General features: G+C 38.7%; 1 protein-coding gene across 1 annotated transcript in view; it reads right to left on the minus strand.

Annotated features, from left to right (window-relative positions):
* The window catches only part of CPS1 (carbamoyl-phosphate synthase 1), a 124109-nt gene that overhangs the window by 18459 nt on the left and 87502 nt on the right, over positions 1–18148 (minus strand). Inside the window, 6 exon segments of the mRNA XM_032479946.1 lie at positions 1335–1442; positions 4470–4547; positions 8963–9038; positions 10729–10796; positions 11219–11413; positions 17533–17714. Of these exon segments, the coding sequence (XP_032335837.1) occupies positions 1335–1442; positions 4470–4547; positions 8963–9038; positions 10729–10796; positions 11219–11413; positions 17533–17714 (707 nt within the window).

Genomic DNA, 18148 nt, shown 5'->3' on the forward strand with positions numbered 1-18148 from the left:
TATAGACACTGGTTTTACTTCGAGGGCTAAATAGAATCCTTTCAGTCTATTGTTTCGGAACCAAAAGCTGTAGTCCAAACTCTATCTAACGACGCCCCTGCTGAGGAGTGCAGGCCCTGAAATTACATGGTGCTGCAAAGAGACCAGAGAGATTTCTTTTATGTGCTTTGCTTTTGCCCTGGACTCTACAAGGGTAGGTATTATGGTCAGAAGGAAACATATATCCTTGTGGGGAGGCTCTGCGTGTCACACAGAGGAATTCCTGCCTCCAACCAGGGCCGGAAGGTACTCATGCAAAGAGAGGGCACTGACTTCTAGAATCAGGAGGTTTTCACAATACTCTCACAAAAGTGGTTCAGTAACTTAATCAGTTATAAAAGGAAGTAGAGTCCATGGGCACGCAGCTCTGAGAGACCTGGAGAAATCTGAGTTCTCAAGGTCATTTACCCTGATATGAAGCACTGAAGCACATTTGAAATTCTGGGATGTTGTTCTTCTATGCTGCTGGTGCTACAAACCAGATTACTGCTTCACATTCTAAAACTTCAGAATCCAGCCCACTGCACAGCTAGTCAGACAGGCCTGCCTAGATTCCAATGGCAGGATTACTGCGAAGTCTCACCGAAAAAGCTAAGCCTAACCTCATATACCTGCACACTAAAGGAACATCCCCAAGAGTTATTTAAGATAATTGTCTCTAAGATGACACCGAGCAGTGCATACTGAGTACTGAAGCAGAGTCATCATTCCTGGAAAAGCCTCTAAGGCAGTGGTTCCAAAAGAGGGATTGAAAGAAGCATAAAGTGCTGTTTGAGGTGAGGGTAAGGGCAGACAGTGAAAGCGTCGGTTCCAGAAGGTTCTCATGGGACTGCTGCACACCTGCTTCTAACTGAGAAGCATGGCTTTAGATGCTGTTCACCTGTAATTGGCTCTCAAACACTAGAATCATCTGCCGCAGCAGATATCCAGATGTGGTCCCCAGATGGGCGGCAACAGGATCACATGAGAACTTGTTAAAAAGGCAAATTCTGTGGCTCCACTTAGAACGACAGAATCAGAAACTGGGGATGGAGTCTGAAACCTGTGTTTTAACAAGTTCCTCGGATGGTTATGACGCACACTGAAGTTAGAGAGCCACCGCGCTAGTAGGCAACCAAATGGGCTCTAAAGATTAGTGAAGGAAATTGTTACTTTTAAAATACCCAGCAGACTCAGAGCAAGGAAGTTCCCCTCATAATTAAATTTCACCTAGCGCATGTCCTACACTGCTACCTAGTTAAATTATTTTTTTAATTTCTGTCTTTCCCCTTTCACTTTTATTTATAAATGATGACCTTTTCAATAGCTCCTTGGCTGATGGTTTGTGTGGGCAGCATCAGAGTAGCATCTCCCGAGTGGACGCCTGCATCTTCCACGTGTTCAGAGATGGCATGGGAGATAACCTGGTCAAAAGAAGATTTCAGAAAGAGTTGTCAGTGTGAACGAAAAATACTGCAAGCCATATCAGTAAACAAAGAATGCTGAAACCATCAAGTCATCAGCGGCTGCCACCACCCCCCATTGAAGACTAGCCTGCAGCCCAGCCTCTGTGGCCACTCACAATGGTGCACCCTGAGGGGACTCAGAATAATAAAGGACAATATAGCCCTAGATAGCTAGATGCTTGTCAAAGGAATGAATTCAATGAGCCCAAATGTTTGCTCCCTCCCATACACAGAAAAGCACTAAATTCTTTAACTTGAGATGCCTGGTTTTCTTTAGATAACAAGTAATCTTTTATTGTTCCAACTACCTGGTCCTTGTTGTAAAGCTCCTATATATCCTAGCTCCTGCCCCACCTCTTGGGAGAAGTCCCTCAGAGCATCTGAGAGGCTGTCATCCAGGCTCGAGTCCTCCCGCCAAATAAAACATAACTCTCAACTTCTAGGTTGCCCATTTATTTCAGTCGACATCAGGGGCTTACTTCAGTGAAGCTACTGCCTCGCGCACTCCCTTGATTCTAACAGATGCCTCCAGCATTGATTAGTTTCTCTGCTAAGTCCCTGATGAGAGGACTAGAAAGAGCTGCCATGGAGCCTCACCAAGCCCTGTGCAGTGACAGATCACCTCAAGGGGCAGCTGAGAGTGTCTTGAGAGCTTACCTCCCTCTTGCATTGATTAGAATAGGTATAAATAACAGGACAAGAAGACAACTAAGTCAACTCATATTGACTTTTGAGAATGAAGAGGAAACTAAAGCATTGGGGAAGCACTGAAGATATCTTTATCTTTCCTTTCTAGGTTAAGTTTTAGGCTCTGGAAAAGAAAAGATGGAGAGGTGAATATTTAGCTAGATAAATGTTATAACTGAGGTGGATCAGAAAGAGAACTGAAGCTCAAAAGATCAAGAGATCTTTAAATTGAAATTTGAGACAAGAGGGAAGCAAGAGGAAGATATTCTTGTCCTCTTTTAGAGATAAGAAAACCAAGGCAATATAGAAATAAATAACCCAAGTACATGTGACTACTATGTGACCAGGTCAGGATTTTGAACTCTTACCTGTCAGATTGCAAAGTTTATGGCCTCAATCACTATAACCAGAATGTTAATAGTATGTGTGTCTTTGGGAAATGATAAAGCTGAGATGGGGGAGAATAATTGGGTGACTGTAAAAGACTTAAATAAATTACAGAGAAGATTGTTTATCAGATTTATGGATGACTTAAAGCATAGTGACATGTGAGTCTCAGTACACCAGCCACTTAAGAGTTCTGTGGCCTGGGCAAGGTACTTCATCTGCTCAGCCTTGGTTTCTGATAGGATAGAAACAACAATAGTATCTGCCTCAAAGAATGTCTGTAAAGATGAAAGAGAACACATATACAGTGCCCGGCACGGTATTTAGTGCAGAGTAAGCACTCAGACTTTTTCATACTGTCTGGAAATGGGGAGACAACGGTCCCACTGAGCTCTGAAAAAGTTATACGTCTGAAGTACTATGTCCATTTCTGAGTGTGACTGTTTGAAAATTCTGTGAATAACCTGGAACACTTCCAAGAGAAGGGGTCCAGGATGGTAAACAGTGGTTGATGCCTAAGAGATGCTTAGGGCAAGAGCACGTCCTAGCAAGCTGGAGCCAGATCAGGCCAACAGACCAGCATTACTTCACCAGCACAGTATTTGAAAACACACAAATGTGTGTGGGCCAGCCTTACATCAATTCCACATTGGTATGATCACATTCCTTTTATTTTGTATCTCAGTCTCAAATACACAAAATGTTAAAAAAAAAAAAAAAAAAAAAGAGGAAAAGATTAAGCATATGCTCTATAACTCTGGAGGCCAGGAGGTCAGGGATGAAAATTCTAGGGAAGCAGACCTTAGTTCAAGAGAAGGAATATGTGAGATGTCCAAGAAGTAAAGGCAAGGAACAAAAATAAACAAATATATATGTAATCCTACAACTGTCTCTGTTCTGTATAACCAAAAGGGTTAAACAGAGAGCAAGTGACCGCTTTCCAGGGATGCTGAAGAAAATCCTCATCCTTGGGGTGTATGGGGTTGAAATAAACAATTTCTAGGGGTGCTTAAACTCTAGAGTATATGATTCTGTGGTAAGAAGTTGTCATTATTATATACATATACACAGATGTATATATACATATATATTTTAAAAAACTCTACTTTAAATTGTTAATCTAGAAGATAAAAACATAAATAAATAAATACAGAATAAAACAAACAAAAAATTATTTAACATTTTCAATAGAGTACGAAGTAGAAAAGGAAGGCCAACTTTTGATTTTACCTTAAAGCAAACAAAATGATGCAGACTCCCTAAAATACAACTTCCTGTCATTCAAGATAAATCATAAATGCCTTGTTAGCACAATGTGAAAACTAAAGGAAAGCATTCTTCATGTTTTCATTTCTCCCTGAAGGCGGAGGTGTTCTTTGTATTAGCAATACAAGATATGGTGTGGTAAGCCAGTTGTATGTTATTATTACCCTTATCCACCCTCCTCTGTTTAATTTTACCTTTATTAACCAATAATAAATAAAAAGGGGGAGGACGAAAAATCAAGAGAGAAGAAAAAGTAGGGATTCATTTAGGAACTTCAGAAAGAAAAGTATTGGGTGTTTTTATAATATCCATTGAAACATAAAAGGAAACCCACAGACAAAAGAAAATGAGAGCGAAAATCTATTCAAAAAGAATGAGCACAGGATGATAATTAATTTTGAATATCATCAAAGAGAAATTCTAGCAGTATGAAACACAGAAGATATGATACCCATGACACATCAACGGAATTGTCAGTGAATCTGAACATTTTTTTTGGACTGAGCAGCTTGTCCCCACTATTATTAGAGACCTGTTTTGTAGAAATCATGAACATTGACCTGCATTATGTTTCAAAATTGCCAGGAAAAAAAAAAATTCTGATGGGAAGGCAGGGACGGGGGAGGTGGAGGATAAGGCACTTACTCTTCCGTCTTTGCCAACAGCGTCCATTTCCACTTCCCGAGCCCCCTCAATAAATTTCGTCAGCACCACTGGGTGTTCCTGTCACCAAGGAAGACAGAGGGGCAGAACCTTTAGCTGAAATCACATGTATAGTGTCAAATAAATCGTGTATCTTAAGTAAATACCAGGGCAATACTTGGGGGGGAAAAACTTAATGCTAAACAAACTACACATACTCATTAGCCAATTTGTTTCATAAGAGCAAGGTCATTCTTTGCTTACGGTGAGGAAGAGGGTCTTTCTCCAAATTTGAGTACTCAGTGAATTGAACATGAGTGTTGAAATTTTAAATACAGACTTCTAGGTGAGTTAGAGAAAGGGGGAGGCTAAGGAGAGGGCAGAATGAGGGTCCTTTTCTGGCCAGAATGATAAACCTCTGTTTTATTTATAATTATAGATTAGTATTAGCTCAAGCTTTTTCTCTCTTCCTATTTTTATCTTTCTCAAGCCTTTCAATCAGTCTCTATTTGAGATTGTGGAAGAACTTAGGAGAGCAGCATCTTGTTTCAGTTTTCTTAGGCAAAGATGGAATCCTTTACCTGGAACCGACGTGCCTTAAACTTCTGAAGTATGACTTTTGCAACTGCAAAATCACTTCTCTTTATTCATCTTAAAATGTCTTCTTTTCTCAGCTATTTCAGACCCCTTATCATTCTTTAATTTCTTCCCGCACTCAGTTCCTTCATGACACGCTGCAATGCCCTCCACAACCCGACCACTGCTTGCTTTTTCCAGACTAAATGGAGAGGCTGAACGAAGACCTCCAGGATTGAGGCATCTCTCCTCCTCTGTGCCCCAGGGACCGGCAACCTGCACCACTGCTGTTCTCTTACCAAACGCTGCCTCTCCCTGTCTCCATGTCTCTCCTTCCCAAATGCACTCCACCTCTCTCCTCACCCTCATCGTTTACATTTCAACCCATCCTTCAAGGCCTAGCTCCAATGCCACCTCCTCCCTGAAGCCTTCTCTGAACATCTCTTTTTCTTCTAAACACCAGCCCCTTTTCACCACTATCAGGGAGCTCATCATTCTCTGCCTATGTATTCAATGTATATATCTCATCTCCTTTAACAGAATGCTTTAAATAGAACTGAATTTTGTGAAAAATTCAAAATAACCAGTTTTATGCCACAAACAGGCTGCTCTCTTCCTAAAATTTATTACCAAATGAGGAAAATCTCCCCACTTCCTTTTCTTCAAAAACCTATTTGATAGGCAAAAAAAAAAGTTTTTTCATCTCTGTTCCCTCTTTTAAAAATATTGGATATTTACTATTGGCAGGCCTCGTAGAGCTGTGTTAAGACCTATGTAGGAATTTTTCTCTGTATTATGATGATAAGGATATAACTTGAAAAAAAAAAAGATAAAATTTATCAGCTGTCTTAGTCAATTTCTCTAGCCAAGCCTAAGGGATTTTTGTTCAAGTGATTTATCGAGGGAGTGAGAGAAGCAAGACTGGGCAGCTGGAACGGGTTACTACATTCGTGGTCTCAGTGGGGACTGGATTCAGCCTAACCCTACAGGGAGCTCTGGAGCATGAGTTGCAGCACAGAGAAAGTCCCATCTTGAGGCAAAGGTCAGTCACTGTCCAGGGTTTTGAGGGTGGTGATGAGGTGAGGGATCTTGCCTCGTGGTTGAGGCTCCCCTTTGACTGAGAACAGTTATCCTGAGCAGAAGTGCAGCTGGGGGGTGTTACCAGCTACCACAGCAGGTGGGGGATGGGCAATCCCACAGGTAAAGGGATCTGAATGGGGCGAGGACCGCATCTGCCATCCTGGTCAATTGAACAAATTTATGAAATCATCCTGACAATGTGGAGGAAGAAAATTTCTTACTAAAGTTCCCTCTTTCAGCAACGTTATCCATGGTTAGCCTTTTTAAAGTATTTTCTTCCTTTGGCCCATGAACCACATTTTCATGCCTCTTTCTAGGCGCCTTCATGGCTCTTTCTTCTCTACTCAGCCCTTAATGCCAGGCTTCCTCTCATCTCTGTCTTAACTCTTCACCTTGCCTCTACGCCCTCTTCCTGGTGATTACTTCCATTCTCAAAGCTTCAATTAAAATGATAAGCTATTGATTTCCAAATCTATATTTATATCTCTATCTTTAGCCATGATCTGGATCTTCAATTCTAAATCTATATAATCCTTTACTTTCAAAGAATCTTTACTTGAACTCTTCACAAGCACCTCATATTTGAAAGGTCAAAAATTAAATAATATATAATTTCCCCTTTAAAACTTCCCCTTCAGTGTGCCTTGTTTCAATAAATGGTATCACTGTCCATCTAGTTGAAGGCAGAAATGCAGGAATCATCCTTTATCCTCTTTCACCCTCTGTCTCCATCCATTCACATCCTCAGTGCACGTTCTCGGTATTTCTAGAATCCATGGTTACTATCATTACTCTGATTCAAGGCACTGTCATCTCTACCTTGAGCTACCTGACAGCCCCGTAACCTCTTTCCATGAATTCAGTCTTGTCCCAGATGTCACTCTCTGTATTATAGCAGAGCAAGCTTTTCCCTTTTTTTTTTTTACTTCTAATTGCTCTTTTTTTTAATTTGAAGTATAGTTGATTTACAATACTGTGTTAGTTTCAGGTGTACAGCATAGTGATTCAGTATTCAGAAAATATGACTGAAATCCAAACTTAGTACAATGACTGACAAAGAAAGACTTCATTTCTACTCCACCATCATTATAATCAACACTCCCCCTGTAGCCATGTTAAGTGGGTGCTTTATCAGTTTCTAGAAACCCCATGGTCTTTCTCAGTTTCCGGCCTTCACGTATGCTGCTCTTTCTTCCTACTCACACTCAGGATATAAACCTTTTAACTCTGAACCAACCATTTTGAATCAATTTAAAAGTCCCTTCTTCAGGAACTGGATTCCAAACCTTTTACACTCTCCCTCAACTTCATGTATTTTCTCAATTGCAATGCTCATCATATTATAATTATTTGATGTCTGATGGTCCTAGTAAAGGGTCCTCTGTCAGAGCAGAAACTGTCTTTTCGTGAGACTGACCCCTGATCCTGAGAAAAATGCCATTATACAGCAGGTGCTAAATATGAATGAACACATAAATAGATGATTGATGGGGACTGGTTTTACTCTAGGTTCACTGAATTGAGAAGCCCAGATTCTGTTGCAGTTTGATGGAGAGACTTGAATCAGAAGTACTCAATCAGAACATCTCTGTTACAAACCTTTGGCCCTGTAAAGGTTTTGTCCATATGATAGCAGAAAAAATATTTAAAGTAGAGGCTCGGTGAGAACCAGGGTTGCAAACAGGATGGAGAGAACACCTGCCTCAGCCCTCACGTGAGACCAGCTATGTCCAGCTGCTGGTTTCTCGGGAGGAGAGTGGGCAGGACACCCGGCAGCAAATAAAACAGAGAAGAGGACAGTCGGTGTCTCACTCCAGAGCACATTAACGAAAACTAGTCCATTGGACAGATTCCTTCCTCCATTTTCTGACTTGTACACAAAAGTGAGTTCAAACTCCACTTGGCTTCTTTTTTTATACTTCCTGTCTCTTCTCGGAGTTTATTCTCATCCACTTTCTTCACTGACCAAATTTCCTTGGGGGACAACTACCACACAGAAAGGAGGTCCAGCGTTATATGTGCAGGGACAGTCCATACCCTTCATTCCTCTTTGAAATGCCTCTGATTTCACTCCTCGGCTCCCTCCGAATTCCACTTGCCTAACATCAAACTCTTCTATACGAGATGTGCTTTCTCTTTCTCTCTCCTTCTTTTTTAAGCCCCAACTAGCTTTTGAATGCTTTTTAAAAGAAAACATTACTTTCATCCTCTACAGCTCAAGGTTTGCAGATCAATAACCCCACTGGGTGAATCTTAAATGGATCACACTGAGGTAATGCCGAAGGAGAAAGTAAAAGCTGGGGGCAGCGGAGGAAGGTGGTTGAGAGACCACAATATTATAAACATGTTTATTAACTTACAAATAGAATGTACTAAAATGAAAAAAAAAATCAATAGGTGAGTGAAGGGATTTACTATTAAAGTTGTGGAGTTGACCAAGGCTAAGAAAGTCTCTCCAGGTGTGAGAATTCAAAGTCAGGGGAGCCTTCACCGTTTCATGATGAGAATGGGAGGCTAGGAATCTCAGGGACAACTTGACCAGCATCTAACTCATGAACAGATAAGGACGCTTAGCCAGCCTTGCCCCTGAAGAAGAAAATCATATACATCTCTGTTCTGACCAAATATGCACTGGTCTTCCTCTTCTTCCACTAACCCTAAGGATCTAAATATAATTAAATGCATTTGTGTTTTCTCAGTTCCCATATGTAGGAGAATAGTGGGTAGAAGAAAAAAGAAAAATTGTCTTAACAACATCTTGTACAAAGAAATACAGCATATAAAATAAGGTAGCAATTAACAGAAGAGGTAAAAATAATCCAAAGGAAATTGGACACTACCTGCGAGACTCTAGTGGCCTCCTCTAGGAATTTTTTCATCTCATCCTCGGAGAAAACCACATTCATGGCAGACCCACTGGGTAAGGAAGAGGGAAAAAAAGAGGTCAGTTTCTTTTACCACTTCAGAAGTAAAGCATGCTAGATATTATTGTTTCTCAGAAGAATTCCAGGCAACCTCTAATTCCAGTCCGGGCTAAGAAAGGAGGTGCCTTTTTCTAAACTAAGACTTTATGTAATCAATGGGATAATCAACCAAAGTAAAAAAAAAATAATCCCCCAAGATGGGGATGAGGAAGGTATGAGACCTGTGACAATGCCTAAGAAGAATCATGGTAGCTCTTAGAGATGGCACGTCCCCAAGATTCACCCTTTCTGATTTACTGTTTTAACTCTCTACTGGTTCCAGGTAACACTCCAACCTTAAAAGGATTTATTCTAGAACCTAGTTTCTCTAAACTTATTTCTTCAGTGATTATTACCAATAGCTGATCTTAACCCACAGGTATACTGTCAAAGCAGGTCATTCTATTACCTCAGCTGGGTTACAAAAGAATCATTTTTTTTTAAGTAATACTTGTGAATATAATGTACAGTATCTGACTGAAATGTATTCAAGTATGTCCCTTCAAATTCTTGAGAAAGAATGTTATCTGAAATCAATTTACTCTGAATTTTGGCATTTTCAGAATGGGATGGATGGGGAGAAAAGAAGGAAGAGAAGAAATAAAGAAAAATATTACTTTCCACTTCCTTTTAAAAAGTAGCATTTTCCCTTCTTTTTCTACTCTATTACAAATTTTCTGCATAAGGAGCTTTCAATTTCTTCCTTTATTTAAGACAGGAAGGCTACAGCATAATAACGTTGATAATTCACATCACAGGAAACTAAAACAAAGACATGGATTGCAGTCATGAGAGGAAGCATGGTAGTCAGAGCTGCTTTCTGCGACTCTCCCTTAAACGTCTGTATGCTGTTTAACTTAACTTACATTAACACCTCAAAGAAGTAGTATTATTAGACTGTGGTTTACACAAAATGTCATTTAAATAAAAAGGAAAGTTTTCCACCTCATTTGAAATTTTTCATTATTTTAAAAGATCCTATCTCAAATTCCATTTACACTTTCAAATTGTGCACAGCAAATGATGTTTCTCTCATTATCCCCTGTTCAGTGAAGTAGTTCCTTACATGTGGTAACATCTGAAGAGACTAGGTGACAAGTCACAACTTCTCCTTTGATAACAGAACTTAGTTTCAAAGTTTATTACAAAAGAACCTCACTGTCCATGTCCTTCAACATCACAATTCTTTTATTAAAAAATCTGATTTCAAAAACTTAAACACTCAAACCAGAGGCACCATCAGAAGGTGCTAACAACAGTCGAAGATAAGCTGTCATTTCTGGGTATTAGAAAACGGATGGTGGCGAAAGATACCCCAAATTTGTTTTGTTTTCGCTTTTTTTGTTTTTCAAATGGTCCTTTTCTCCAGTGTAAAACTACCCTCCCTCCGTTTGGCAAGGAAATACTCTAACCCCTCCTTCTAAGATGCAGGATGGATTGTAGACGCTTTGTACTGTTACTCCCTGAAGGAAAAGCATTAAGCTGAAGAACTGTGCACAGGTCCTCAGTCTGGCTGTGTTGGTGTGGGGATTGTTGATGGATTTACAAATTACTACACAACAAAGCCTCATGCCATTAGCATACAGAATGCAGTTCTATATCTCTGGATTTTTAAATCATTGTTTTAGAAAACAATATATTACCTCAAAACATAAGAAGGTCTCAACAAGCAAGGGTAGCCCACAGACTTCGCAAATTCCAATGCCTCATTCTAATTAACAGAAACAACAACAAAAAAGTATGAATAGTTTTAAAATATTCAATAAAAATGCAGAATGGTACTGTTAGAACAAGTAGTAAGCCAACTCCTTTTATTCTTCCTCTCAAAAGACACCATTAAAATGTAAATTGGTACATCGAAATACATAAAATTTCTAGTTTCTAATTCTAAATATCAAATCTAGTTCAAAAATAGTTTGAAGTTCTTTTCATTGTCTGAATCTTAATGAGAATACTCCTATCAATTTATAACCGGCATTTAACTGCAATCATGGAAATACAGCGACTTGAAAGTATATTCACCAAGCATAGTGCATTCTATCTGCCCTGTAGTTAACATCTGCAGTAGTGAACATTCAGGTTATGGCTCTTCAAAAGGGAGCATTAAAAACAGACAGGTGTCTCTCTCCTTACCAAAGTGTTAACGGCTTTCCAGGGCGCCTGAGCCACTTTCAGCTCATCCAAGACAGCTGAGAAGATGGAGCGGTCCTCAGCCCTGTCGATCTGCAGAGGGCTCGTGCCCATGATCTTGACACCGTTCTTGTAGAGGGGGACTGCCAGGTTGTTTGGAATCTGGCCCCCAACGGATATGATGCAACCACCACAGGCCTGAAAAATATGTCCTCAATATCAGCCACTGGATGATGTACAACTGTGCTAATACTGCCTCCATCTCCTTCCTGAAAATGCTGAATGTGATGGTGACATTTCCATCACTCCCATCAGTGGGTAACATGAAGCTATGCCACAGAGATAAACAGCAAGTTCTGACTGTCCAGGCACTTACCTGCTAAAATCTTTGTAAGACTCCCATATGACTATACATGATTACCATGTACGACTTCCATACAACTGAACATAAATGTGTGGCATCTACGTGTGTGGCAATTAGAAAAAGAAAATCAAGCCAATGAATATTTCCATCCCGCACTTTACATAATAACCAATTCTTGAACTACTGTTGTAATTTCCGAAATGGATGCAGATATCTCCTTGTCACATTCACCTCTCCTGCTCCTTTCCACCCCTGGACTTCACATTCAGACCAATCACCTGTAAGATCGCTTCACCAAGTTACTCCTATACTCAGAGTTCTCCAGAGGTTGCCTTTGCCTGAAGGATAAAGTGTTAACTCAGTACCACCAGGGCCACTAAGACTTTCAGATCTTATCCATGATCACTCTACTCAGCCCCAGGACACTACCTACTCACTGTCCCCACTTACATGCATTCCCACCAGCAAGCTTTCTCATCACTCAGCCTCTCCTTGCCTTGTATCCTTTCTCCCTTCTCCTTTCACTTTTCTAAACTCTAACTATACCTAAAGTCCCGTTTAAATCCTACCTCTCATTTTGACATTCTCTCTCCTTCATTGCTGCCTTGGCAGTTGTCTTCTATACCCATCACTGATTTTAGTTCCTGTTTCCTTACTATTTGCCTTACAAGCAGTCCCTGAATCTTTAACCTTAACCTTCTATGAGCAATCAAAACACCAAGATTTTTTTTTTAAAGCCCACCAAATCTCAAATTTTCTCAAGACTAGTGTTATAGAGGTGGGGGTGAGCCAATGCAGGATGGTGGAGAATTGGATTTGGAGTTGTAAGTCCCTTCTTGGTCACCTCCGTGAAACTCTCCCTGAGATTCAATCTCCTTGTCTGCAAAATTAGGATAATAACACCTGCCTACTTCATAAGGTTCCTATGTGTGTAGATCAAATAAGATAATAAACATTAAAGGTGTTATGTAAGTGTATAAGTAAGACATTATTATTAATATCAAAATATTATAATACCTGATAGGCCATTGATCTTGGCATAATTTGTTTGCCTTAATGACCTACTAATGAATACTAAAATTGCCAAAATAAAAGACATGTGCCAAATGTATTTTGTGATTATTTGAAATTATTCTGAAATATTTCTAAAAGGGATGAAACTAATTTCTCTGATGAGAGAAATTGTGTACTGCCTAAGCAAATACCCTGCAATTGAGTACTTAAGTACGTTGTAAACAGAATGGAAAATAATTATCCACATTTCTGCATATTTATAGGTACACTTAAGCTACTTTTATTACCATTATTTATGTTCAGTATCCATTTTCTGCAAACCTTTTCCTAAGAATTATTCTCTTAACTATAATAATATGTTATTTGCATATTTTCTTTAGTTTATTAGCAGTGTTAAGATTTTAGAGGCAAAAAACCCCCTAATTCCTGAATTAAATATATACAAAAAATCTCTTATGTGAAAGACTTCAAAATAAATTCTAAAACTGAGGGGGAAGTAGCCACCTAGGAGCAAATATGAGTCAATTGGACTAAAGAGGAGCTTAAAGTTTAATAAAAATCCTTTAATTAATAAATATATCAGTATGTTCTAAAATAACCCTATGGAATTGAATTTTATTTTTCAATAAATTAGCAACTCAAAAAAATAATAATATAAGCTGCTACTATGTATTAAGTACCTTCTCCACACTCTGGACTATGTTTTGACCTTCATGGTATCACTCTGAGGCAGTCGTCACTGTCCCCACTTTGCAGCTAAAGAAACTGAGGCTTGGTGAAGGTGAAAGGATTTGCCCATTTTTCTTATCTAGCAAACAGAGTTACTTGAAGTCAATTCTACATATTGTAAAGCAGCTATGCTTAACTAATATACCAAATCTTTAAAGCTGATTTCCTGGCTGGTTTCAAAGGTGGTGAAGGTTAAGAGGATAGAAGAGCTATTTCTAAAACATTCTTTTGGGAAAGCGGTAGATAGAAAAACTTTCCCTGCAAAGCCTTATATTCATCATTGACTTCCAGAAATAAAGACCATCGCTTGGAAGACAAATCACGTCCATAGGAATGTTTTAGAGTAATGGTGTTATGGTTTAGTGCAGGTTTTGCCCATACAGCAAAGGGAATTCAGTAGAATAGAACATATTTGTCGGATAAAGTTAATAGAGGAGAGTTTTGTGGAAGAATCATATCTTAAATTGGCCCCAACTCCAAGCACAGAACTTGCAGGGACTTAGGGAAAAGAACCTGGTATCTCATTCAGATAAATTACTTTTATTTCATAATCATTTACACTTAAACAGTTTCAAGTGACTTACTGAAATAAAGAATTCTAAAATTCAGATTTGTTTCACAGATTTCTAAATACTTTAGGCCTAAAATAATTCCACTGGGGTCCCAAAGTACCACCGATCTTCCCTAGATTTGCTTGTAGCATTTTTACCCAACTTAGTTTCCTAGTTTTTGAACTTGGTATCACAGAGCTATCACCACACAAAAAGTTGTCTGAAATAATCTTTAAGCTGAAATCACAACACAAATTTGTTTTTAGGAGTGAAGAACGAAAAGAAAATATTTCAAATTTATTTGAGAACATCTCGATTTCTCTTAGACACGAATCACTTTGGTCAGCCCTTATTTTTATAGACAAACTAACTGCTGTATTATAGACAGAATTTAATGTAAGAAAATGTGTCTTACTAACAGAAATATCATTTACCTCATCAAAAAGTAGCTCCTGGCCTTTGTAATTTCATGTATTATCTCTAACTTAGAAACGTCCACTGTTTACACATCTGCCAGTGAGGTTGCATCATGCATTATATTTTAGTAATTCACATTTTAGCAAAACATTTTTAACATTTCAGGCAGAATCTTGAGAATATATTTAATTACAATTAAACTAAATGTGAGGAATGAGCCCTAATTCTAGTTTAGAGTCATGCATTCCGTGACAGGTTTTGCATATCACCAGTTAATGTCTGTCACTCCTTCATTCACTTAACTCAAGTTGTGGTACAGAGGTACTATTGTCTACATATACAGTACTAGGTGTTAAAAGTAGAATTAAATCACTAGTCAGAGTACATCTTTATGGGTATGATCTAGTAAATTAAGTCACTGTAAAAGCAAGAAAAATTACATAATCAGACTCAAATCAGACAGGGACATCATAAAGTGTCAAATATGTTGCCTGGTATCTTTAGATTCAATTTGCTTTTTAATAAACACATACTAAAAGAAATAAGAAATAGTTCTGAAAAAGGGCTTGGAAGTAAATGGAAATTAATGTTGTTTGTTTATGTAACTTTTCAAACCATGAATCTCCAAAGAAAGAAAGGGAAAATGTGAAGTTAATACAGGGTCTGTGGGTGATTCTTATTCATTGTTGTAACTATAGAGATTATTGCATAATTATGCCCAGGAAGCAGAACTAACAATAGGTCTAATAAAAGGGAAGCACAGTGTTGGAACTTCTATAAACAACATAATAATTTTCAACTCATGTACCTCAAAATAATTTGAGAACATCTCTTTCCTTGTAAGGAGTGTCCTAAGAAAATTGTGAACTAGCAAAATACCATCCATGAAAGCCTTGTAGATGGCAGACACCAACATCTCACTTTCTTGACTCTTTTCCACACTCATACACACAAAAAATAAAATAAAAATTCAAATGTCTTCTCAGGGAGCAGAACTCATGAACACACTCATAAGGAATAAATGACTTCAGTTTAAGGGATTGCTTTTTATAAAGTATAAAAAATAAGTCAGCAGCCAAAGAGGTACATCCCTGTAACACTCTCTATTTAGAACAAAATAACAAGTGGGAAGGAGACTTCAGCATTTCTAGCGTCCTCTCTCACTCAGCCTCTGATCAAGACCTCCCTCCAAAGCAGCCTGCTTTTACTCACAGGCCATGTCACTTTTCTGATTTCCCCTTACTGTTTTCTTTAGCAGTGCTTCTTTGATGCCATAGAAACAGCCTTGGTCCTGAACTAGACCAAGAGACCCGGACCAAGGGACCCATCATACTTTCTATCATCCCATGTAGCTATGTATCTTTCGGGGAGCCTTTTGCCCTTCTAAGTAACTCAAATGTGTGCTTTTAAATAAGTTTAGATGTGCTTCCAATTTTCTGCAAATTTACTACTGAATGCCTCAGTGCCTTCAGCATCACCAGGGGCATCCAAGGTCGGATAACGGCAGCCTCCTGAAGGTCGTGGGACACCAGTTATGAAAGACAATGCCTGTAGAGTCCGCTGAGAGAAGACACATAACAACCTTATACAAGGAAACACACATGTGTATGTACGTGTGTATGATCTGTGCATATGGTATATAACATTTCCTGTGGGATAGCCTAAAGAATGTGTCAACAGCATATTGTTCTTACGCTCTCCAACGTAACATTTAAAATTATATTATTATGTATAGTAGCACTATAAATGCCAATTAGCTTCAAAAAGGACCAGTTGATTTCTTTCTATCACACTGAATTCAGTCATAGTAAAAGAACCTCAGTAACATCCATGTATAACTGAATCCATAGGCAGTCAAGGGAGTTCTTCATCTTTCCTTAAACCATTTCATGGGGAAATGATTAATTACGTGTAAAATACCTGCTGCTCTTGCTTGTAAAGCTTGTTAATATTTTTAAAACAATTATGTAATTTTTCACATATTACAACATGGGTCCCGGTTTTAATGTCTTAAAGGCAGAGATCTGGTTTTATAGCTCTTTACTCTGCTGAATCTGATTTTTTAAATGTGCTCAAGAAATATTTGCAGAATGGACTCGTTTTGATCCCCACCTATGTATTTAAAAGGAATAAAGAAATCATTAGAAAAACCATGTCACAGAGAGAACTAAAAATTGTGTATATTCTACCTAATGGTTTAGTTTCATTATATTGACAGATTCGTAGTCCAGGCCTAAATAGAAAAAAATAACGATACATCAGTCCTAAATTTGTCTATTTTTCTTCACAATAATAAAAGCAACACATTGTTCTGGCACTGTCCTTTTACACTTGGCAATGTGATCTCAGCCACAAATCTCATATTACCTTCAGAGTACCTGCAGTGTAGCACATTTTCACACTCATGTGATTCGCCAACAACAACGAAAGATGAAGCACAGAAAACACAAGTAACTAGTATGAGTCAATAAACTTTCAAGTCAAGAATTTTAGTCTTGTGGCTCCAAGTCAGTATTTTTTTTTACTTAAGTGACCATATTTTGCACAGAAAGATGATTTTCTGTAGTAGGAAACTAAGTATAATGACATCAAAAGGCACAACCACTGAACAACACTCTGTAAACATTTCAAGTAGTTATTTTTCAATGGTGAGATAACCTGCTCCACAGACACTGTAACCTCCGATCACGTGAGTGGAGACAGTCAATAGTGCTGGAATGCAGGTGGAAGGGCAACCGCGAGAGTCATTCACAATGAACTCATCGATCTGGAGTTGAAGACTAATGGTCTCATCTGATGGCACAAAGAATTAACTGGTCCTTTGTGAAGGACTGACTTGTCTCCTCCGGGAACTGGTCATCATTAAGCCGCAACGGCACCTGCACTAGAGAGAGGCTGCTTATCGTTACATCAAGATGACCAATTAAATCGCTTTGCAAAATACTTACTGGGGCTTCCTTGTGTGAGTTAATATGTGTCTGGTACATTTTTACCAAGAAGAATTTTCAGTGGGAACGCTTAGAAAGAAAAAGTGAATTTTATATGAAAAATAATCTCTCTGTGCCAGGGCCTCAAGAATCTCAGGCTGGGGTGATTTTTTTTTTAAGAGTTTCACCACTAAATTAGACAATGCAGCTCTTTCTCCTAAGGGGAACTGTAATATAAATCTACATACATGAATGCATGTATATAAAGTGCGCACTGCATATATTTTTTCTTCTTTATTCTTTTCTTTTTTTTACCTCTTGATGGTAGATGTCTAGGATTCTCTCCAAAGACAACTCTTCAAAGTATAGTTTGTCACACTCATCAAAGTCTGTGCTCACGGTCTCAGGGTTGCAATTCACCACCACTGTCTTCTTGCCAAGTTGACGCAGTGTGCGGATACTGGAGACAGCACACCAATCAAATTCCACACTGCTGCCTGCGGAGACAATGAGATTGGGGGAACGGGGAAGAGAAGCATAAAGTTACAACACAAAGAGAAGCAGAAATATATTGCCAGTCAGTCCAGGCTAAGGGAGCTAACACCCTTTAGCCTTTCAGTTCAACTGTTAAAACTCCAAAATATAAATGTCAGCTCTGTGATGCACACTGTATTATTAGTAGGAAAAACAGGGAGTAATTAAACAACAATGCCAGGTTGGCTTGTTTTATATGCTAAATTCTGCAAGACGTAATCTTCATATTTGAAGCATTCAGAACCTCAAAGTTAATGGGAGACAATGGTAATGATTAAAAAAAAAATCTCATTTACTGAAAAGGAACTCGAAGTGAACATATTGACCTCCAGTGCACAAAAGTAGTTAAGTTAGTGATCAGAATACTTGAGTTCTTGTTTCAGTCCTCCCACTTACC

This window comes from Camelus ferus, chromosome 5 (assembly GCF_009834535.1).
Source record: "Camelus ferus isolate YT-003-E chromosome 5, BCGSAC_Cfer_1.0, whole genome shotgun sequence".
NCBI classification, from domain to species: Eukaryota; Metazoa; Chordata; class Mammalia; order Artiodactyla; family Camelidae; genus Camelus; species Camelus ferus.